This window comes from Salvia splendens, chromosome 1 (genome assembly GCF_004379255.2).
Source record: "Salvia splendens isolate huo1 chromosome 1, SspV2, whole genome shotgun sequence".
In the NCBI taxonomy this organism is placed as follows: Eukaryota; Viridiplantae; Streptophyta; class Magnoliopsida; order Lamiales; family Lamiaceae; genus Salvia; species Salvia splendens.
In genome coordinates, this window is record NC_056032.1 from 15,554,221 (window position 1) to 15,577,178 (window position 22,958).

The 22,958-nt window shown below is 41.3% G+C and overlaps 1 protein-coding gene, 1 long non-coding RNA gene and 1 pseudogene across 4 annotated transcripts; 1 reads left to right on the forward strand and 2 right to left on the reverse strand.

The window, feature by feature from the left end:
- LOC121743986 lies at positions 1 to 5,059 on the forward strand. Of its 2 annotated transcripts, XM_042137418.1 has the most exons (11): positions 1 to 140; positions 211 to 330; positions 414 to 539; positions 663 to 775; positions 1,063 to 1,134; positions 1,606 to 1,639; positions 1,801 to 3,541; positions 3,792 to 3,931; positions 4,110 to 4,176; positions 4,552 to 4,635; positions 4,711 to 5,059. In XM_042137418.1, exons 3-8 carry the CDS (start codon positions 465 to 467, stop codon positions 3,851 to 3,853), a joined length of 2,097 nt encoding a protein of 698 aa, XP_041993352.1. In that variant the 5' UTR covers positions 1 to 140; positions 211 to 330; positions 414 to 464; the 3' UTR covers positions 3,854 to 3,931; positions 4,110 to 4,176; positions 4,552 to 4,635; positions 4,711 to 5,059. The 2 variants fall into 2 exon arrangements, with proteins under 2 accessions (XP_041993352.1, XP_041993357.1); XM_042137423.1 differs by lacking the exons at positions 4,552 to 4,635; positions 4,711 to 5,059 and having other exon boundaries at positions 448 to 539; positions 4,110 to 4,421.
- Positions 5,060 to 5,208: 149 nt separating this feature from the next.
- On the reverse strand, positions 5,209 to 6,703 carry LOC121796636 (annotated as a pseudogene).
- A 5,797-nt stretch (positions 6,704 to 12,500) lies between these two features.
- On the reverse strand, positions 12,501 to 15,003 carry LOC121796647. 2 transcript variants are annotated; one of them, XR_006049778.1, is made up of 3 exons: positions 14,777 to 15,003; positions 14,589 to 14,703; positions 12,501 to 12,559 (listed from the first exon to the last, which is right to left on the reverse strand). It is a non-coding gene; the product is annotated as an uncharacterized LOC121796647 (long non-coding RNA). The 2 variants fall into 2 exon arrangements; XR_006049777.1 differs by lacking the exon at positions 12,501 to 12,559 and adding an exon at positions 14,276 to 14,333.
- Positions 15,004 to 22,958: the final 7,955 nt, after the last annotated feature.

Sequence of the window (22,958 nt, forward strand, 5' to 3'; positions counted from 1 at the left end):
TAGGTTTTGGTTCAGTCTCACCCTTCTGCTACAATTATTTGATTTCATGGAAGACGACAAGGGGTCTTCTTCCTCCGCCGCCGCACAGGGCGGAACGACGTTTCTGGAATGCACGGAATATATCCAGAAAAGTTTCAGACGTAATTCTCTACTACTTTTATTGTTGCTGCTTGTGAGCTCCATACTCATATATATTTGTACATGTTGCAGATCCAACAGTGAATTTCTGATGGAGAAATTGGAGGAATCTGGATGCGGTATCGGAAAGAATTTCATTAAGGCACCCATTGCGAGGAGGATTGCTCCGGTGGATTCACCAGGGGATCTGGGGTATGTATGTCAATTGAAAATCCCAATTTTGAAATCTATACTACTACTAGTTCGAAACAAATTTGAATCGTGATTTGGATTAGATTGTACTGTGCCATAATCACTTGCAATTTCAAGATCAAGTGGAGCAAGTGATGATTCACGCTTACGATGACTGTCGTAGTGCTAATCTCGACTGGAACAATTGCGCTCATCATGCCTGCAGTGAGGTCATTCACTTATAATCTGCTACTGCATCTGTTTTTTGCTGGTATCCCCACGAGAGAAAACAATTCCCTGGTGCTTTGACCTGATTTCATTACTCTTGTGATTTTGTCGAAATTGCTCAACAGTTGGATACAATGGCTGAGGATTTTTTGGGAGATCTGGAATGGTATAATGAAGATGTGAGAGTACAAGCAGATCAAGTTGGGTGGCATGAGGCTGCAATGAGGCTCAAGCGCAGGTACCTCAATCTTCTAGGAGTAACTTTCTATTTTCTTTTGATTACTAAATTAATTTCTTAAGGTGGTGTTCGGTTTCTTAGATAAAATAATACCAAGATATAATCTTGGATTAAGTTGTGAGATTATTTTATTCATAGGACTAGGAGGTTAGCTATGACTAATTATCTCATGATTATCCATCTAGGATTGAATTGTGGGATTGAATCCCATGAACCAAACACACTATATATTTAATCCTAGGATACAATCTTACAAACCGAACATCCCCTAACTCTATTTTTGGCAGGTGGTTGATGGATCTACCCTTGTCCAAATCGGAGCAAAAGAGGATTGACAAATTACTGCCTCCCAATGATATGTATGTAAAAGTGCGCTTATTTGTGTTCTTATGCTCTTACTAAAGCATACACCATTTTTTCAATCAGGATATGATTGTTCGTGATATACTGTGTTTATCCTATTAAAATCAATAACATACATAATTTTGAAAGGAAAATACTAAATTGTTTTGTTGGTATTATTGAGGTTAAAACAGTTATGGTCATCTGAGCAAGACTCTGTTTTTTCCTTTTTCCTGTAAGTGTGGTAGATTCAGCTGACTAAAAGGATGAAAACATCTTCTGTTTTTAGTTCAATTTGATTCCGACAAGGCTAGGAGCTCATTGTAGATGTAGGAACTTTGGATTTGGTGTTGATATTGAATATCTGTGGCGAACTAAGCTCTTATTCATTTAGGACTGAGCTGGTTGCATCCTCAAAACTTTTTGTTTGACTCAGTGACAATAAATGCAGTGTTTACTTACTTCTTGTGTTGTCTTTGCACTTGCAGGATATTGCCTGAATCTTTCCTTAGAAAAGATGATGTAAGTATCCTGCTGCTCTATAAAGCGACTAGTAAGCTTTTATAGTATGTGGGAGAAAAAATTAAAATAAATTGGTTGACTTTTTGTTGCTATGGTTGCCTTGTTGCATATTGAGGTTGTTTTTAGCTGATATCACAAGTAGTTTTTCACCTTAATTTTAGGGGGGCTATGAAGACATCAGGACTTGTATCGAGAAGGCTTTTGGAACTCCTAACAGCCAAGAGGATCCTATTTGTGACCGAGATGGTGTAATAGTACTTAATTCAAGTGATGGTTTTCAAGAGGTATCTTTCCTCTTGGAGGCTATGACTAATAAAGGCTTATGTTCCTTTGCCAGCATACTTACTGAGGGACTGGATATATTTGATAAGACAAATTGGGGTGTGATGAATACAATCAAAGAATTGCTTCCGAAGGTTATTGCTGACAAAAATGATATTTCCAGATCAAAGCTGAAAAGATGCTCACTACTATTAAAAGACCTGACTAATTTTCGGTGTAATATGACCATGCACTTCACTGCGGAATCCTATTGTGTAGCTGCATTCAAGGTACTTGACGAGCTAGAGCATTTCCCTTCTAGAGCACTATATGCAATGGTTAGGAAGCTGAAAGGTATCAAAGGACACATCCCTTGTCCTGTCATACGACGTACATACACTAGGGATCACTTGGCCAAAGTGGTGAGGAGAGAGTTCACGAAGATGGTATCAAACATTGGTAGAGTAGATGAACCTCCTGAGGAATTGGTTGGGGCACTTGGAGTTGCAAGCTTAACTTTGAAGCTAATAATGAACCGTCCAGTTATAGGAGACTTCGGGAGATTTTCACCAGAGATGGTAGCGTTGCATAAAGATATAGCTAAAGCTATTCACGTATTAAACGAACCAAAGGATGTAGTAAACTCATCCAAGGGATTTCACAGCTTACTTGAATCGAGAAAAGTGCTGATGAGTAAAGTGCAGCTTTTGTTGGCTCCTAAGTTGAATTCGTTTAGAGTGCATATGTCAATACAGAATATATTGTTTGATTACCTTTATGAGTGCAGTGATATGGAGAATATCCCCGGGTGTTTGATAGAATCTCTTGACATAATCAATAATAGACCTCAACTTGGGTCTTCCAAAAAGAGTTCTTCTAAAGTTTTATCATCTTCCAAAGAGTTGATGAAAGAGGAAATAGAAAAGGAGGTGCAACTTCTCCTAAATATCAGTGCTCAAGCCAAAGAAGTTGTAGCGAACTTGCTTCCAGAACATGAATTTGATGAAGAATTTGCTCGTGCATACATGGAGGATTTCCATGGAAGCGATTCTCGTTGTGTTATTTATGATGATCCGCAAATGGAGGATGATTCGCAGCATTTTGAATTTCATTCTTGTAGTTCATATGACCAAACAGAAAGTATTGGGGAGACAAACCCAGAAGAGTTCAATTTACCTGTTCGCAGAAGTAAAAGAAATAAATGCTTACCCCCGTCTCCCAATAGTCAATGCTTGGGGAAAGAGTTTCCACCGGAATGTAAAACTGAGGAATCAAAACCTGCTTGCTCTGATTCCACGAAAGTGACAACTAAACCTCGTATGTCTTTTCTGTCTCCCTCTCCTGCCAGAAAATCAAGCCACATTGAATATAAATATGAAGAAGCTACAAGTTGCTCTCCAGGAACAACTAAAAATGGATTTTCTGACATCAAAGTAGAAGAAACAGATTTTGTTGATCAGCAGAGCAAGTCAGTTAATGGATACCTTGAGCTCCAAGAAGCATGTGATGCTACTAGTATTGCTGCCTATCATTTTGTGGGTTACATGCTGGACACACTAGCCAATACCGAAGGTATAGAACTGTACAAAGATGATAGATTATATCTACGTAGCCGTACTCCAGTCCTTGAAGATACTGAAGGTAATTTTCTTTCAGCCATTTTTGCGTCATTAAAAAATAATGTTTGGTGTCATCTTTATATTATATTGATTTAACTCTCTGCAAAGGAGCGTGTCGTTGGATTTCTATGTACATTTGACAGCCCTTTCCCTCATCAACTATGTTATTATTATTTGTCTTGTTTTTCTTGCTTTTATCCCGAGTAAGAAAATCTACTTGTTCAATTGGCCTTAGTGGTTCTTGATCCTGTACTCTATGATTTTTGCTGCAGAATTTTCGGACTCTGTGGTGTCCATGTTCTCTGAAATGTGGAAGAATGCGCTTGAGTTGTAGGCCTTTACAAGTCTGTCAGTCACAAAATTGTCTTGTCTACCCATGAGGATACCAGTGCATACATATCATGAAATCAAGGTAATCAAATGACTAGCCAGATGCCCAAGTTGTTGCTTTCATTTTCATTTCCTTGTCAAATCATGGTATATATAACAGGCGGCGTTCTTCATTTTTAAGGGCTTGTGTATTGAAGATAGTGCCAGCAGAATCATACATAAAATGTCAAATGGAAAGTAAAGTTTGTGATCATTTGCAGGACCAGGGTTTACTATGGAAGCTGTGAAGTTACAATCCTGGGAGTTTGTTAGGATGCAAGAACCATGGTAGAACGATCAGAATTGACATTTAGATTTGCCTGAAAGCATGTTTCATTTGGTTAATTGATTGTGTTTGCTTTAGCCTTTTTCAGTACACACTATGGCCGTCTGATCTAACAGGAAATCGATTCGGTTGTACCTTGTAACTTGATTCAGTTGTACCTTGTAAATTTGATGGAGCTTTGATGTAACTTGTAACAGGAAATGGTTTTAGCCATTTTGATTCATTATTGAACTTGCATCATGATATATTTTTTTGGATTTATTAATTGTGATATGCAAAATACTGTTAATCATTCACTTTTAAACAAACTTGATTAGGAATTGCTTTGTCATTATTTGAATTTGAATTTGAATTTGAATTTGAATTTGTTGGAGCAGATTCGAGCTAATCATCTGAGTGGAAACTGCCATTGTAAATATGAGCTTCTCCGTGGTTATGTAAAGATGAGGGATCATGAGCCTGTGAGTTTCATCTTCACTATATATGGCCATTATGTTTTATGAATTATCGATATAATACGTGTTTTTGGCTTATAGGAATGTGTGAAGCGAAGAGCGATGCAGTCGTTAACTGCAAACCCAAACTGCTCCGGAGTAGCAGCAAAAGAGGCGATTGAAGCTGTGTGGAGTACTTGTTATAACGACACGACAGAGCTCCTTGACATGAATGTCGCTTGATGATTTCTCACTTCTCGTCGGAAATTATAATGTTTTTCTTGCTATCAGCATCATTGATGATGTAAAGTTCTTGGTGTACTATGTGATAATAAAAATCACATGCTAAAGGAGTATGTTAATTGCCAAAACTCATAAATTGTTGACATTATTTGGAGTTTCGAGCTTATGGTAGCAATTACATATGCTAATCATTTTTTTGTTTCTGGCATATTTTTTACGTCCACTTCTTTCTGTATAAATCTTATGTTGTAGATGCTTGAGAATTTAATGGTGTTATTCTAGCATGCCAATTGTTTAAAACCGATCAACCCAACTCATCAAACTGTCTTAACACAAGATTGGGTGACACTATCAGAATGATAAATAAATTAGAAATATATTGATGCAAACAATCAACTGTTGCTGATTGAGAAAAAAAGCTAGTATTTTCTGAAAATAGGGAAAGTACAAATATAGCACAAGATCTCGGACCAAGCCACAAATAATGATTCTGGTGGCACAATTCCTTAAGCTGATGGTCCGGGGCCTAATAGCAATGGTGCTTCCTTCTTCCCATTCTCTGGTTTTGGATCCGGATTTCGGTTTGCAGCAAAAGCTCTAAGATGCGGCTGGAAATACTGGCTCGCTACATCTGGAGGAGAAGCGTCTTCTCCGGGGAGGAATAGAAGACCCTGCTCAAAAAGAGGTGATGGCTCATTGTGACAGGCTTTCCAAAGAGAGTCCACGAGCTCCCTTTCCTCTTTCGCAGCTCCTAGGTCCTCGAGAGACATCTCACTAATTCCTATGACCCTGTCTTGTAGGATCTGCTTCAGTTTATCATCATCTTCACTTGAGGTATCAGGCTTCTCTGATCTGTCCCGAGCTAGATCAAGAAGGCTCCTTAGTGCAGCTTCACGCACATCAGAATCCTCACTCGATGCAAGGTGCATCATGATGCGAGGAAATCCAAGCTCGGATATGACACCAATGTCTGAGCGATTCTCGCTAAGTAATGGATCAAGTTAAGGGCTTTCCTGCACAAGAGTTACACAAAATATAATCAGCCTCAACTTTAGGCTAAACCACTGATCTTGAAATTGTTTGAATAATATACCGTTGAAATCTGACACTCTCAGATCCTACCGCGTCTCTTAGTGCGGCATAACCATTAGCCAACCGGAAATCAGCGATTCCAGACTTGTTATGCCTGATCAGAGCTGCAAAAAAAAAACTGTTAAATCTCTTGATCACACGAATGTACAATGCACATAACAAACAAGAGGATACAATGCTTACAAGAGATTGCCCCAAGTGCTTTCGTACGAACCGTAACATCCGGATCAGAAGTAAAGTTTGTAAGCAGTGGCTCCATACCATTCGCTTCCATTACCAACTGTTGGCTCCTGTGATTGTTTTGCACGACCGTGCTAACAACATCGGCCGCTTTCGCCCTAATAATAGGGTGCGAGTTCCGGAGGTAGTCAAGGAGAGGAGCAAGACCACCAATGGAGTGAAGATCTATCCAAGAACAAAAACATAGTAAATCAACTGTATCTTTGCATCAAAGATTTCATAAAACAGATGATTATAGCTAAAAACTAACCATTAGCATTGTCTATAGATTCCACATGCTCTTGTAGTTCATCCAACATATCTACACAAGCAAGCAACAAAATTGAAAAGAATTCAGAATTGAACCTAATACAATTGAACACTGAAATTGTCAATTGTAACTATAAACACCTTCAACATCTTGAGGAGTCACCCCCTGAGACTCCAAAACCTGCTCTGGGGTCTTCATAACAAGTGTAATCTCCTTCATTCGCTTTATAACATCGATTGTTTACCCTTGCATCGCCTCCATAAACCATCTTCTATCCTCCTCGCAGAATCCAAAATTAAATTAATCACTATCGAAACAATACTTTCAATCAACTAATCAAGTAATAATTTTAAAAACAGGCAACAAATTGAAAAAAAAAAGAGGTTTAAAAAGAATTGGGGAAATATGAAAATACCTCAAATTGCGAGAATCAAGAATCAGTGATAATATCAAGCACCTTAAATTCTGAATTATATGTGATGGGGTACGAACTAAACAACTAAACCCTAATGGCGAGCCCAATAGCAGTGACGGCCCATTAGCCCAAAACCCAAGAAAGAGTATCAGTTCGGCACAACCAAAGAGTTCAGTTCGGTTCGGCACAACCAAAGAGTTCGGTCGCAGCCTACAGCTCGGTAAAAGCCAACCAATCAAGCTCTACTCTCAGATCGGCAAAAGAACCAATCAAGCTCTACTCTCAGATCGGCCAAAGCTGATCGGCAAAGTTCAGCAGTTCGGTCTCAGTATTCGACCGAACAAGGAGATAGTGGACCCATGCAGGACCTCCACGACCTCCACTACACCCACGATCTATTTAGTGGTATGAAGCAGTTGTCAACCTGCAAGCCACGATCTTGGATAGTGGACCCATGCAGGACCTCCACGACCTCCACCACACCCACGATCTATTTAGTGGTATGAAGCAGTTGTCAACCTGGAAGCCACGATCTTGGTTCACATGTATAAATAGAACTTAGATCAGATAGACAAGGGGGCTCTCTAGATATCGAATCTCAGATAGCAAGTCAGTATTGTAAGCTGTAATCCAGATCAAGCAATACAAATTTGCCCTCCTTTCTTCCCGTGGACGTAGATTTACCTCAGTAAATCGAACCACGTAACTTTCTGTGTCGTGATCTATATTTATTACCTGCATTTATTACCATCAAAAATTCGCCAATCATCACTGGCGCCGTGATGATTGGCGAATTTTTGATGGTAATAAATGCAGGTAATAAATATAGATCACGACACAGAAAGTTACGTGGTTCGATTTACTGAGGTAAATCTACGTCCACGGGAAGAAAGGAGGGCAAATTTGTATTGCTTGATCTGGATTACAGCTTACAATACTGACTTGCTATCTGAGATTCGATATCTAGAGAGCCCCCTTGTCTATCTGATCTAAGTTCTATTTATACATGTGAACCAAGATCGTGGCTTCCAGGTTGACAACTGCTTCATACCACTAAATAGATCGTGGGTGTGGTGGAGGTCGTGGAGGTCCTGCATGGGTCCACTATCCAAGATCGTGGCTTGCAGGTTGACAACTGCTTCATACCACTAAATAGATCGTGGGTGTAGTGGAGGTCGTGGAGGTCCTGCATGGGTCCACTATCTCCTTGTTCGGTCGAATACTGAGACCGAACTGCTGAACTTTGCCGATCAGCTTTGGCCGATCTGAGAGTAGAGCTTGATTGGTTCTTTTGCCGATCTGAGAGTAGAGCTTGATTGGTTGGCTTTTACCGAGCTGTAGGCTGCGACCGAACTCTTTGGTTGTGCCGAACCGAACTGAACTCTTTGGTTGTGCCGAACTGATACTCTTTCTTGGGTTTTGGGCTAATGGGCCGTCACTGCTATTGGGCTCGCCATTAGGGTTTAGTTGTTTAGTTCGTACCCCATCACTACCCCCCCGAAAAGCGAAGTGAATCACTTCGGCATTTTGGATGAGTGTAAGGGGGAGGCTGACGTCAGGGGACGTGCCATGCGCGTGTCTGCATTAAATGCGATAGCGAATCCGGCCGTTGAATCCAGAAAAAGGGGGATTTGAAACGGCGCTACGGATTTGAAATGCCTCTGTGAATCTGATAAATATTACCATTTTCCATCATTGGAACACTTTTGCTATTGTTTCTTCTGCATTCTCTCTCTTTTGCGCAAAATTTCCTTCCGCTCCTTCAAGAATTTCTTCAGAACTTCTTCAGACTTTCAAAGAGTAAGAATCATGTCTTCTTCTTCTTCTTCTGAGTCAGGTAGCGGTAGGAAAGGGGGTAAGGGATCTTCTAGCCGGAAAGAGTCCGGGGAGAAGACCGTAGAATACTTTCACAGCATCTTGAGTAAGGACACTGTGATATCCCTACACGGAAAATATCTTCTTCCCGGGGGGAAGGTGGTGATTCCCGACGACGATCATAGGGCTAACTCGCCGCCGGAGGGTTATGCCACCGTTTACGAAGCCTGCTTAGAATGCGGGCTTCGTTTCCCTCTTCCCCCACCTTTTGTAGAGCTTCTTGATTTTTTCCAACTCCCTTTAGGTCAGGTGACTCCGAATTCTTGGAGGCACTTATCGGCCTTTGCTGCCGAACTGCGTAGGCTAGATAAGGATCTGTCTCTGAGGGCAATCCTTAATTTCTTCCAGTTTAAGAGGAAGGGATCTTGGTTTTACTTGATCCCTTTACAGCCCTTTAGAGCCTTTTGTAAAACCAAATGGCCGAAATGGCAAAATCGCTTCTTTTTTTACAATAGGACAGCGGCTCCGGGCTTTCCCTGGAGAGGGCCGAAGTCCGTAATTCCTCATCCTCGGTTAGAACCGTTGAACGAGCTCGAGGGCGAGCTCAATAAGATTCCTATGATTAGGACGCAGTACTTGGAGTCTGAGCTCGTCAAGGGCGACTTCGTGTTCGACTCCTCGTCTTCGGACGACGAGACTGAGGGTGAGGATTTCTTTTTTATGCATTACTACCTTGACGACGAAAACTAACCTTGTTTTCTTGCTTTTTGGCAGTGAACTTGCTAAACAAGCTCGGTCGCAAATCCTCCGAATCTAAGGAACCGGAGAGGCCGAATACCACCAGCTCGGCGTCTGATGCCGAGAAGAATCCGAAGAGGCAAAAGACCTCTTCGGATCCAAAGAAGCCGGAGTCGACTTCGGCAAATAGGAAGGCGAAGCTTCAGAAGCCCCCAAGAGCGCCAGAGAAAGACGTGGTCTTGGCGCCTCCTTCGGAACATATCTGTGAGCCCTTTTTATGGCACACGGACTTCGCCGAGGTGAATTCTCTTCTTGATTTTCTGGCCTTGCTTTTTTCCTGTATTTTTTGTGGCCCCTCGGTTGACTTTTTCCTTTTTCTATTTTCAGAGGAACGATATGCTCAGCAAGCTCATCGCAGTTGAACTCTCTAAAGCGTCCAGCGACTATGCTGAGATGCAGAGGAAGTTGACTGCTGCTCGTCACCAGGCCGAACAGGCTAGGGCAGACTTTGAGAAGGCAAGGGCTGCTAGGATCGCGGCTCAGGATGAGGCACAGCGGGCAAAAAACGAGCTCATTATCCAGAGAGAGCAGTCGAAACAGAGGGAGGCTGCTGCCGTGGTTGCCCAAGGGGAGGCTCTCCGTGCTTTCGCGGAGAAACTCTTTTTGAGCAATCAATTTTCGGCCTTTGTCGGTGATCTGCTGAAACTGATGACTGATAATGCTGAGCAGGGACCCGAAGTCGTCCTGCCGCTGTATGGCCGAGAAATTGCAGCTCGTCTCCAGAGTCTGCCGCTCCTTGACGAGCTCGCGTCTTCCTCGGTCCTGCTTTCTGCTGACCGAGTCCGTAATTGCCGAGCTGACCGGGACGAGAACATGGAGGCCATCTTTGCCTCCTTGGGACCTGTTTCACCCGCTCCAATTTTCCAAGGAGAGGGTGAGCAGGAAAACGAGGCCGGCAAGGAGACCGAGCAGCCGGATCGGCAGACCGGCGACGGGCAGGCCGAGCAGGAGGTGCAGCAGATCGGACTATTCTACTGTCCACGGTTGCTAAAGTTGAGCCACCTATCCGAAAAATCCTCATGATGCTGAGTTCGGGCGTTCCGAGCAGTTGAAGAATAAGTAGGTGGACGAGCTGCTCTGATCGATCTACCGCCTCTTCCCTGAGTCCGGGAAGTTCTGGCACCTCGGCGGCGAAGAGTCTCTTCACGAAGCATTTGTTGATCTTGCTCACTCATAATCACAGCTCCTCTACGAACTTCAGTCCGTCCTTGTCTTGACGTTTCCGGTTGCTCCTGAGTCCGTTCTCGTCTTGACGTTTCCGGTTGCTCCTGAGTTCGTTGCTGATTTGGAGTAGGATTTTGAGCAAGTGGATCAGAGGTTTGAGCTGGAGTGTGAGCATCTGTTGGCGGGAAATGCCTAAGGAATCTCTCGATTGAAGGACGCCGGGAAAGAATGATGTCGTACCGAGAAGCCCAGCGCCGCAATGATTTCACAACTTGTTGGCAAGCCGAGCTCTCCAGCGCATTGTTCCTCCGGAGTACATGAAGCTCCTCCCACAGTTCATCAACTTGATTCTGAACTTCAGATATGCTCATTCCCCCGCGTCCGCAGATGAAATCCTCATATGCAGTCCTCTCAGCGACGACAATATCCAGCTCGGCCTCCAGATCCTTCCTTATGGACTCTAAGTCCTTATTGTCGGACTCCAGCTCCACTGAACGAGCCAAGAGTTCGTCATACTTCATCTGGTCCTCTATGGCTTTTTTCTCAGCTTCGTTTAAAGCCGAAGAGTATAGCCGCTTCCAGTGAAGTACCTCCAGCTCCTTAGAGTTAAAGAATACAAAGCAGCTAGGTCAGTTCGGCATTTCAGCTTACCGAGCAGGCAGTAAACCACAACAGGAGTAAAAGAGGTCAAGAAAAGCTATACGAAGACACGAGTGTAGAAAGAAAATTTTTTCATTCATAAGAAAAAAAATTTTTACACAAGGAGGGCTTCAAGGCCATTTTACAAGAAGGAAGAAAGAAACTAAACTAAGAGAAGGGAGACGAAATCATACTCCGCCAGTTTCATCTCCGGCTCCCCTCCGGGTTTCAGCTTCTCCCTCCTTGTCCACCTCGGCTTCAGCCTCAGCCTCCCTACTCCCCCCAGCCTGCTCGGTGCCCCCATAGCCGATCTGCTGCACCTCCTGCTCGGCCTGCCCGTCGCCGGTCTGCCGATCCGGCTGCTCGGTCTCCTTGCCGGCCTCGTTTTCCTGCTCACCCTCTCCTTGGAAAATTGGAGCGGGTGAAACAGGTCCCAAGGAGGCAAAGATGGCCTCCATGTTCTCGTCCCGGTCAGCTCGGCAATTACGGACTCGGTCAGCAGAAAGCAGGACCGAGGAAAACGCGAGCTCGTCAAGGAGCGGCAGACTCTGGAGACGAGCTGCAATTTCTCGGCCATACAGCGGCAGGACGACTTCGGGTCCCTGCTCAGCATTATCAGTCATCAGTTTCAGCAGATCACCGACAAAGGCCGAAAATTGATTGCTCAAAAAGAGTTTCTCCGCGAAAGCACGGAGAGCCTCCCCTTGGGCAACCACGGCAGCAGCCTCCCTCTGTTTCGACTGCTCTCTCTGGATAATGAGCTCGTTTTTTGCCCGCTGTGCCTCATCCTGAGCCGAGATCCTAGCAGCCCTTGGCTTCTCAAAGTCTGCCCTAGCCTGTTTGGCCTGGTGACGAGCAGCAGTCAACTTCCTCTGCATCTCAGCATAGTCGCTGGACGCTTTAGAGAGTTCAACTGCGACGAGCTTGCTGAGCATATCGTTCCTCTGAAAATAGAAAAAGGAAAAAGTCAACCGAGGGGCCACAAAAAATACAGGAAAAAAGCAAGGCCAGAAAATCAAGAAGAGAATTCACCTCGGCGAAGTCCGTGGGCCATAAAAAGGGCTCACAGATATGTTCCGAAGGAGGCGCCAAGACCACGTCTTTCTCTGGCGCTCTTGGGGGCTTCTGAAGCTTCGCCTTCCTATTTGCCGAAGTCGACTCCGGCTTCTTTGGATCCGAAGAGGTCTTTTGCCTCTTCGGATTCTTCTCGGCATCAGACGCCGAGCTGGTGGTATTCGGCCTCTCCGGTTCCTTAGATTCGGAGGATTTGCGACCGAGCTTGTTTAGCAAGTTCACTGCCAAAAAGCAAGAAAACAAGGTTAGTTTTCGTCGTCAAGGTAGTAATGCATAAAAAAGAAATCCTCACCCTCAGTCTCGTCGTCCGAAGACGAGGAGTCGAACACGAAGTCGCCCTTGACGAGCTCAGACTCCAAGTACTGCGTCCTAATCATAGGAATCTTATTGAGCTCGCCCTCGAGCTCGTTCAACGGTTCTAACCGAGGATGAGGAATTACGGACTTCGGCCCTCTCCAGGGAAAGCCCGGAGCCGCTGTCCTATTGTAAAAAAAGAAACGATTTTGCCATTTCGGCCATTTGGTTTTACAAAAGGCTCTAAAGGGCTGTAAAGGGATCAAGTAAAACCAAGATCCCTTCCTCTTAAACTGGAAGAAATTAAGGATTGCCCTCAGAGACAGATCCTTATCTAGCCTACGCAGTTCGGCAGCAAAGGCCGATAAGTGCCTCCAAGAATTCGGAGTCACCTGACCTAAAGGGAGTTGGAAAAAATCAAGAAGCTCTACAAAAGGTGGGGGAAGAGGGAAACGAAGCCCGCATTCTAAGCAGGCTTCGTAAACGGTGGCATAACCCTCCGGCGGCGAGTTAGCCCTATGATCGTCGTCGGGAATCACCACCTTCCCCCCGGGAAGAAGATATTTTCCGTGTAGGGATATCACAGTGTCCTTACTCAAGATGCTGTGAAAGTATTCTACGGTCTTCTCCCCGGACTCTTTCCGGCTAGAAGATCCCTTACCCCCCTTTCCTACCGCTACCTGACTCAGAAGAAGAAGAAGAAGACATGATTCTTACTCTTTGAAAGTCTGAAGAAGTTCTGAAGAAATTCTTGAAGGAGCGGAAGGAAATTTTGCGCAAAAGAGAGAGAATGCAGAAGAAACAATAGCAAAAGTGTTCCAATGATGGAAAATGGTAATATTTATCAGATTCACAGAGGCATTTCAAATCCGTAGCGCCGTTTCAAATCCCCCTTTTTCTGGATTCAACGGCCGGATTCGCTATCGCATTTAATGCAGACACGCGCATGGCACGTCCCCTGACGTCAGCCTCCCCCTTACACTCATCCAAAATGCCGAAGTGATTCACTTCGCTTTTCGGGGGGGTAGTGATGGGGTACGAACTAAACAACTAAACCCTAATGGCGAGCCCAATAGCAGTGACGGCCCATTAGCCCAAAACCCAAGAAAGAGTATCAGTTCGGCACAACCAAAGAGTTCAGTTCGGTTCGGCACAACCAAAGAGTTCGGTCGCAGCCTACAGCTCGGTAAAAGCCAACCAATCAAGCTCTACTCTCAGATCGGCAAAAGAACCAATCAAGCTCTACTCTCAGATCGGCCAAAGCTGATCGGCAAAGTTCAGCAGTTCGGTCTCAGTATTCGACCGAACAAGGAGATAGTGGACCCATGCAGGACCTCCACGACCTCCACTACACCCACGATCTATTTAGTGGTATGAAGCAGTTGTCAACCTGCAAGCCACGATCTTGGATAGTGGACCCATGCAGGACCTCCACGACCTCCACCACACCCACGATCTATTTAGTGGTATGAAGCAGTTGTCAACCTGGAAGCCACGATCTTGGTTCACATGTATAAATAGAACTTAGATCAGATAGACAAGGGGGCTCTCTAGATATCGAATCTCAGATAGCAAGTCAGTATTGTAAGCTGTAATCCAGATCAAGCAATACAAATTTGCCCTCCTTTCTTCCCGTGGACGTAGATTTACCTCAGTAAATCGAACCACGTAACTTTCTGTGTCGTGATCTATATTTATTACCTGCATTTATTACCATCAAAAATTCGCCAATCATCAATATGCATAACCATTAACCATTCAAGGTAACATAAAAGCATGCCACTTAGCTAAAACTAACGTCTAACGCCATGAGTATTGACATGTATCACGTTTTCCATTTATATCTATTTGCTCTATCAAAGAAGTAGTAGTACATTTTTTTTATAAGAATAACAAAGGCTATAGTATTTCCCCCAAAATATTCATAATACGAATAAATAAAAGAAATGGAGATACCCCAAATCCTCTGGCGAATCGACCAGTTAATCTTCCTTGGCAATGAACGGCCTTTATGAAATTGGTCGGCATCCAGATTTCTCCAAATTCTCTTTCAGAAATTTGACAGTTGGATCTGCGACAAGTACAAGTGAGTGTGAGTTTAGAAATTGGAACCCTAAACAACAAAATCATAAGAAATCTACTACTACTTTGGAAGCTCTTCCGGATAAAATCCTGGCATTCTGCTAACGTCATGCCGCCAGAAGGGGAATCATCCATCAATTCAAACAAATTGGATGCTTCAATTCGATCTCTCTCTTCTTTCGCTTCTCTCCCATCTGTCCTCCATGTCTCCATCAGTAAAGAAAACCATGGGCTCAAAGCCTGGTTTGCCCAATACGGCCCATTTTATTTTCAGAGAACATAGCCTAACTTGCCCCAAAATCTTGTATTTTTAAAATTTTACTTGTGCATAAACATAATAGTTTTAATATATTAAAAAAAAGAATTGAAAAATTGCCGATCGTTATTCAGTCTTACAATTGTTTGAAAAAAGTTCCAATTGGTTGATTATATACTTACTCAGTCCCCTAATTTAATGCAAAATTAGTAAAGTAAGAGAAAAATAGAAAAAAATAGAAAAAAATGTGTTAGTGAAAAATGTGTCTCATCTCATTAGAGAGAAGAAACTTACTAAAATAAAAGGTTTCAATTTTTAGGCGACAAACCAAGAAAGAAGGACGGATATTATATTTTAGGTCCTATTTTTTCATTTGTACAGGTTGATATAGGCAATAGTCAGAAGGAGAGGTTGAAGAATATCATGTGCTTATTCTTGAATTAAACATAATTTCTTGTGTTTTTTGTGCATACGATAGATTCATAGTAACGCGTGATGCCGAGTTTCTTTAGACGACCCTATTTTTATATGCCCTAAAAGTTTGTTCCATTTTCCTATTTCTATCTTTCCCACAAAATATATTTCATTTTACTTTTTACCATTTTGGGTATTCTACTTATTAAATCCTACTCACATTTTATTATAAAATCAAATATTACCTCGCATTTTTATCTTGTTATCTTAACCATTTTCTCATATCTTACAGACTTTGGAGCCTGCTATATTACCTCCTCTCGTAGAAATATACCCAGGGAATATGGCTGACGACCTTACAGGTAGCACTAAATAGGGTTTTGTTTATGAGTTGTTCAACACATTTTACTCTTTGAATGATAGCTTCTAAACATGATATCACCTACAGCTGCTGTTTTGGACTCATTAATTTGAATCATTATGAATGACGCTCATATACTTGAATTACTTTCCTCAAGGTGTGCGAGCTGTAGCAGAAAAAAATATTGAAGATACTTGTGCTGTAAACATTAAAAAAAATTGGGCAGATAGGTCAACCGGAGCTCTTCCTTTCCTTCCTTGCAAAGGTTCTTAACGTAGTTGCTTTTTAATTATACACCATTATTTGGTAAAGTTTCCAATTTCTGGTTTTAACAGAACAAACATGAACTGCCCACTGTTTGAATCATAAAAGTATTGACAGGGTTTTCATCCCTTTGCACCTTCAGTTTTCTGACATTTGTTCTACACAAGGTATCAACCCATATATAATATGGGGCATGCGGAGGATATTAACATTAACATTAACATGAGATGGCTGCCTAAAACCTATGCATTATTTGTAATCTCTCTCTGCCTCTCTCAAACACAACACACAATCACATGTCTGTAGCAGAGTGTGTGATGCATCCTTTTTTGTCCCCTTTGCTTTTAGGTTTGAGCAGCCCGCTAATACAGCTAGGACAGCAATTCAAGTGATTCGTCAAATGCTTGTCTCGCCAAATCAAAATCAAGCTTCTCTTTTTCTAGTTTTGGTGGGGCCGCATCTTTCATGGTTAGAAAGGAGAGCATCTGTATCAACTTCAACAACGCAACAATCTACATCAACAACATCTATTAGCAGAAATGGCGTTAAGACACGACCAGAGAGAAAGCAGCCGCCATTGCAGACACTGCACAAGTCTCATAACAAAGTAGTGGATAAACCTCAAGATGGGGAAAGCAATGGATCTAATCATGCATCTACAAGTCAGAACAGCAAGTTTGAAGGCCAAGATCTGAGCCCAAAGCAGAAAAAAACAGTTCAGGTGACTGAGTCTATATTTTGCTTGCCAAACCTCTCTTTTTTGAGAGCACGGATCGCACTTTGTCTCTGTTGGTGGGCGGAAAGCAATATCGCTTCAAAGACTACTTTTACCAAGACTAATCCTAAATTGGCTCCACCTAATTTGAAACATTCAATTTAATAGGCAATACATATATATTAAATGAATTAACAATTAGATACAACTACTGTTGTAAAATACATAGATCTCACCTGTGTTTTGAAAGTCGGACCGGTGAGCCAGACCAGTTCGGCCGCAAATCGGTGCTTGGTCTGGTCCGATTTGCATCTAAAAACCCGTTGAAATTCATATCGTTTTGAACCGGTAAAACAGATTTTTTTTAAGGTGCAATTTTTTTAAACCTATGCCAATCTGAATGAAAGACTAACTCTTTCACCACTGCACCACATTCATTGTTATGGTAAAAGTAATACTTTGATTATTCATATATTCAACAATTTTTACTTTGTTCTATATTTGATCATATGTTTTTATAAACTAATTAATTAACTATATTTCGATAATTATAATATGTGACGTTATAATATGTATTTAATCATTTTTGTTATTTAATAAATTTTAATAGGAGTAATATTTTATTAATCACTAAATTTTTATATTATCATAGATACTATTAGTTACATACAAATTTGAATATTTTAAGGATATATTTATTTGATTATACTTATCATCCACTAAATTTAATATTATCATTCATTAAATTTAATAATTTTAGGATATAAGAGTATATAGAAATATATTATTGCATATAATATTTATATATTAATATAATATATATTTAATTATATATTTGCTATAGTATTCCGATCCGACCGGTGATTGAACCGATTGGACCTGTTGAATCGTGAACTGGTAGCTTTGCCGGATCGCTTACCGGTCCGGTTTTTAAAACATTGGATCTCACAGAAAATGTGATGATTTACTCTTTAAGAGACTTTTATCTAAAACAATCATTGGAAACTAGACATAAAGTGTTAAAATTTATTTATACATGAAGTGACTGTGATTTTGTGTGTGCAGGTGCAGATCAAACAGGTTCAGAGGATTAACTCAGCCGCTAGGCCTAGCAAAACTTAAAACTATGTGAATATGTCGTTGGGATACTCTCAATCACTATCAAAACCTTAACCTATTTACTATTTGCTAGTATGGGGTAGTAAGGATCGATCCCACAGAGATGAAAGGGGTTAGCAAGTGTTCAGAGGATCTAGAAGGGGTTGGTTGTTGCCACGCAACTCATGGGTTAAGACTTGTTTAACTACTAGACTCAGAAGAATTTAAAGTTAACTAATCTATCTACTAAACCTAGGAAACAGGAAAAGGTACGTACGCATGCATATCTGATGGAAATGTAATTTAACTAGAGAATTCAGATAACTAAACTACTAGGTCAAGCAAACAGGTTTCCAAAAACAGCTAAACAATACTTAAACATGCAGTGGGGACCATTTTCCCGATTTAGCTATGACGACAGAAAAGCTGCAGAAAGGTAAACAACGGTCAGTGACAGATCAGGCTTCTAACTAACTTCTAACTTCATCTTCTTCAAGGAGCTAAGTAAACACAAACGAAAACAAAGCATTAAACATGTGAAAACAGAGCGATCTCAGATCTGACTTCAAACATTACGATTAAGCATAAACTACTAGATCTAAACTACTAGGCCGAGCAAAATAAGAAAGCAATAGCAAACATCCATAACCATGCAAATCAGAACACCACGTCTCAGATCCACCACTCCGATCAACAATTCAACTCAGATCAACAAAAACCAACTCTGATACATTCAGATCCATACTCATCAATTCAACTCCGATCAACCTGATCTCAACTCCAAATCAAACATCAATTATGAAAAGCATCCAATGCAGTAAAAACCAACAATCAAACATCATAAAACAGCTGAATAGGAAACAGAAACTTTCATAGCTACTAGATTAAGAGTCAACATAGAAATATTAGACGCCGAGCTTCCAAAACGATGAAGTCTCGGCTCAAAACAACAGAAAATAAAGGAATTGTATCTTCTCCCTTCGCAAGGATGGTGTTACACCACGAAAACTGAACTAGACTACCACGAACTCCAGAATTTACCCCATTGATATTAAGTGCTTAGAGAAATGTGTGTGTGAAGCGAAGAGAAATGAGCTAAGAGCGAAAAGTGAATGTGTGAGCTTGATGATGCATCTCTTCATGATTGTGTCTCTATTTATAGTTGAGGCTCATACTTCTAGGGTACTCTCCCTTGATGATTTGTCATTTTTGCCATTCCTATAAGATCCTTCAAAAGATGTTTTTCTACTCACAACTGCTCCCGCCTATGCTCCTGTAATCCCCTAGGTCAGGTTGCAAGCTGACTTCTTCACTCCATTTTCCTTTGATTTCCTCTGCCTGGTAAATTTTTCATCTGCTTCCTGGGTCTGGCAGATTCTCTACGCACCTGAACTTATAAACATGTCTTAGTTCATGAAAATCGTTTAACCCCATAACCGATGCATGAAATGAGCCTTATCAATACTAAAAAGACAATTACACTTAAATAAACCCAAAAATGGGATTTAATTACTAAAATTTGGAATCATGATGATCCACCCAACTCAGTCCTAACATATTGGAGAATACTAGTAATTACTGATTAGTAGTGTTAATATTGTTATTACATTAAGTTGTGTCATAGTAAATATCTAGTTGAGTATATTCCTTTGAGGAGTTTGGGGAAGAGGTTTTATTGCATGTAAACCTTGGCCAGTTAGAAATTGATTCTAACACAAATAGTTGCCTTGAACCAAAAATCTCTTGATAAAACAAGTTAGTTAAAACATATTAGCAATAAATTTAATTAAATAATGGATATTGGATATCTTAAATATGAGTAAATAATAAATAAAAAGATTGCCTAGATTATTCAGAATTAGCATTAAGCTGAAATATCAATATTAGCTTTGATAGCGACACAAATTAATATCGATTTAATTTAAAGAGTGAACTGCACATTCAGGATCTACGTATGGTAGTTCAAACGCCACAAGTTTCTATGTTCAAAAAAATAACATTACAAGGATCTACGTATGTCGGTTGGCAATTTCTTTTTTTTTTTTTTTAAAATCGTATTTTAATTAAAAAAATCTGATTAAAAATAAAAAAAAATATATTTTCCCACTTCCCAATGAATTATATCCGTTTTCTCCCCACTTTTAATTTATTTTTCAATTTTATTCCCCAAAATTTGCATTTTCATCTATCAATACCCCCACTTTCACACAAAAAATTTCACACCACACTACACAATTCTCATCTAAATTCTCTCATTTTCTCTTATCAATTCTCAATCTTTCTTTCATTCTTACAAAAAAAATGTCCGGCTCCGGCGATCACCCCTCCGACTCCCGCGGTTGGAACCACGAATGGTCCGGCTCACAACAATTCCCTAGTCCAGAAATGCAATTTTCGGCCCCTCCTCCTTCCCAAGGTTCTCAAGCTTCGGGTGGCTACCGGCCTTACCCGGTGGACGACCAAGATTCCCCCGATGGGCAATACGGGCGGGCACCCGAACCCACTCCTACTCCTCCTCTTCCTACTCCTACTTATACTCCTCGTGGTGTCCGCACTGCTGGGGTTTGGTGCCCCTTGCACAGCGGAACTCATGTATTCACAAATAAATCATACATATGGATCTATTTGACCGATTATGGGATTAATTGATTCACATGTTAAACATTGAATAGCATACAAGAACGCACAAAAATCATGCTTAAGGAATTAAAATCCTAATTCATGATATTCTACGGTTTAGGATTACCGATCTGATTCTCCAAAGAATCGACGATTTCTTGCGCCTTCTCCACGTGATGATCTTTGTACTCTACCACGAATCTTCTAATCTGTATCCCGAACTCAGATAATGACCTTTGGGTGGGCAAAGCTTGTCAGAATCGAAAAGGACTTGATTAGAAAGGAGACAAAATATCAGTTTTGTCAAAAATCGATTTTTTCGTCCACTCCCAGAGGGGAGCACGAAAATTAACTCTTAATTATCCTTGAATCTCCTTTCTAATCTCCTTTTATATAGAGTTATGATGGGCCAGATTAGAGATCCATGGAGGTTGGACTTGGGCCAAACCTGTTGGACTTTTACTAATTAAATTGAGCCCCAATTTAATACAAGTCCAATAGAATATTATTATCATCCACTATAGTATAATAATATTGACTGCCCGTCCAATCCCAAATTACGAGTAATCCGGGCATAACCTCTTTAATTTATTATTTCCCGTGTTTAAGATATAAATATCCATTAATTAATTTAAGTCTGCTATTTGACTTTAATTAATTACTATCTTTTTCCAAGAGTTGTCTAGTTCAAAATCTTTATTTATTATTCTGGAATAAATTCCAACCGGCCGGGTTTCTGAATAATAAAACCTTTTTCGAACACCTCTTGAGGATATTATCAAACTGGACTCACCCAGCACACAATTCATTGCAATAACAATACTAGCACCTCTAGACATTGATCACCACTACCCAAGATACCAGGATTCTTGGATTGCGAAAAATCCGCACCATTTGATAAATCAAAGTAGTGCATAATCAATATCGTATGCTCAATGTTATGTCAACAATGATTAAGACATAACAATCACCGAGACCTCGTCTTTCAGTAAATAGCAATAAAGACTTATCTCAACTGTTAGATTCTTCAGTGCTATACCACACCAGTGTCGTTTATTTCCTAAGGTAAGGAAACATGCGGACTGACACTGCAACCTTTCACGATAGGTAGCCAAAGCCTATCTGGGTTGTGAAATTCTATTTCTCTTCTACAAAGGACCGACTGCGTCACCTTCTGTGAACGTCGTTCACGACCAGTCTACTATGCAGAAGAATTAGACTTATTTGCTTCTTATACATTTAAATGTTTGAGAAACATCTTATAAATGCATAAGCAAACACCAATGTGATAAAATTAATCTTCTCGCCTTGAGTTAAAAGTGGATTGTAGAGTTTATTGTATACAAGCAATTCTATCCGTGCAACTTGCTCGAAATATGCTTTTCAGTATACCAATCCTAACACGCACCCTGTACACTCCAGTGGAGATGAATCAATTATTCAAGTCCTATTTGAGTATCTTCGAAGATCCGGAGGTTGGCAAGAACCAAAGCGGAGATACGTTTTGGTGGCGCGTCCCTCGCCGAAACAATGAAAACCGCCCGGCTAGAACCATCAAGCGCAATGATAGTATGGTTCGCAATTCCATATACAGAGCCAACGAAGAGATCCAAAAGTTCCAGGGGTATTACCTCTAGGAAGAGCGGTCGGCGGGTAGCGGCAGGAGCGAGGTTGACATCATCAGTGCCGCCTTGGCGACCTACCAATCCATAAATTACAAACCGTTCAAGTACCTCAGCGCTTGGCAGGAGGTGCGTGTGCATCCGAAGTATAGGGGAGGCGTATCATCCTGCTCTAGCTCCTCCAACAAACGGTCGAGGTCGGTATCCCTATCCGACGCCGGCTTCGATGATGTGGCTAGCCAACTTGCCGGAGCTAACTTGGGTAGCCCCGACACCGGCCCGAGCAGTTTCCAACGCTGGCCGCTAGGAAGGAAGAAGACGACGGCCAACCGTCGTCGCGCCGCGACTCCATCGGACCCCGCTCCCGCTCCCTATGTGCCACTTCAACCCCCCACCAACTCGTTGTGGGCGGTTTTGGCCCAACTCAATTTGGCCAATTGGTCAACTATGACCCCGAGCAACTTCGATCGCATATGGCAATGATACGGGGTCTCCAAATAACATTGGGGGTAGAGCTGGATGAATAGTCTTCCACTGGGTATTTTTAACCTTTAATTATGTAATTTTTAATTTTTAGGAGTTTTATTATGTAATTTTTAATATTTAGGATTTTAATTATGTAATTTTTAATTTTTAGGATTTTAATTATGTAATTTTATTTTTTTATAATTTGTAATATTATTCCGAGTAATTTTAATACATTTTAATATTATGGAAATGTTTTTATTTAAATTGAATAATAGAATGGTGGACCCTTTAGATTGTCCTTGCGGAAGAGCACAAATGTGGGTATTGTGCTCTTGCCTAAGTAGGGAGTAAAAAAGTAATGAAAGTGGGTCGGTCGGGTCCACATCCGTAGTCTTACCATATTTATCTTCATATTTACCTCATCGTT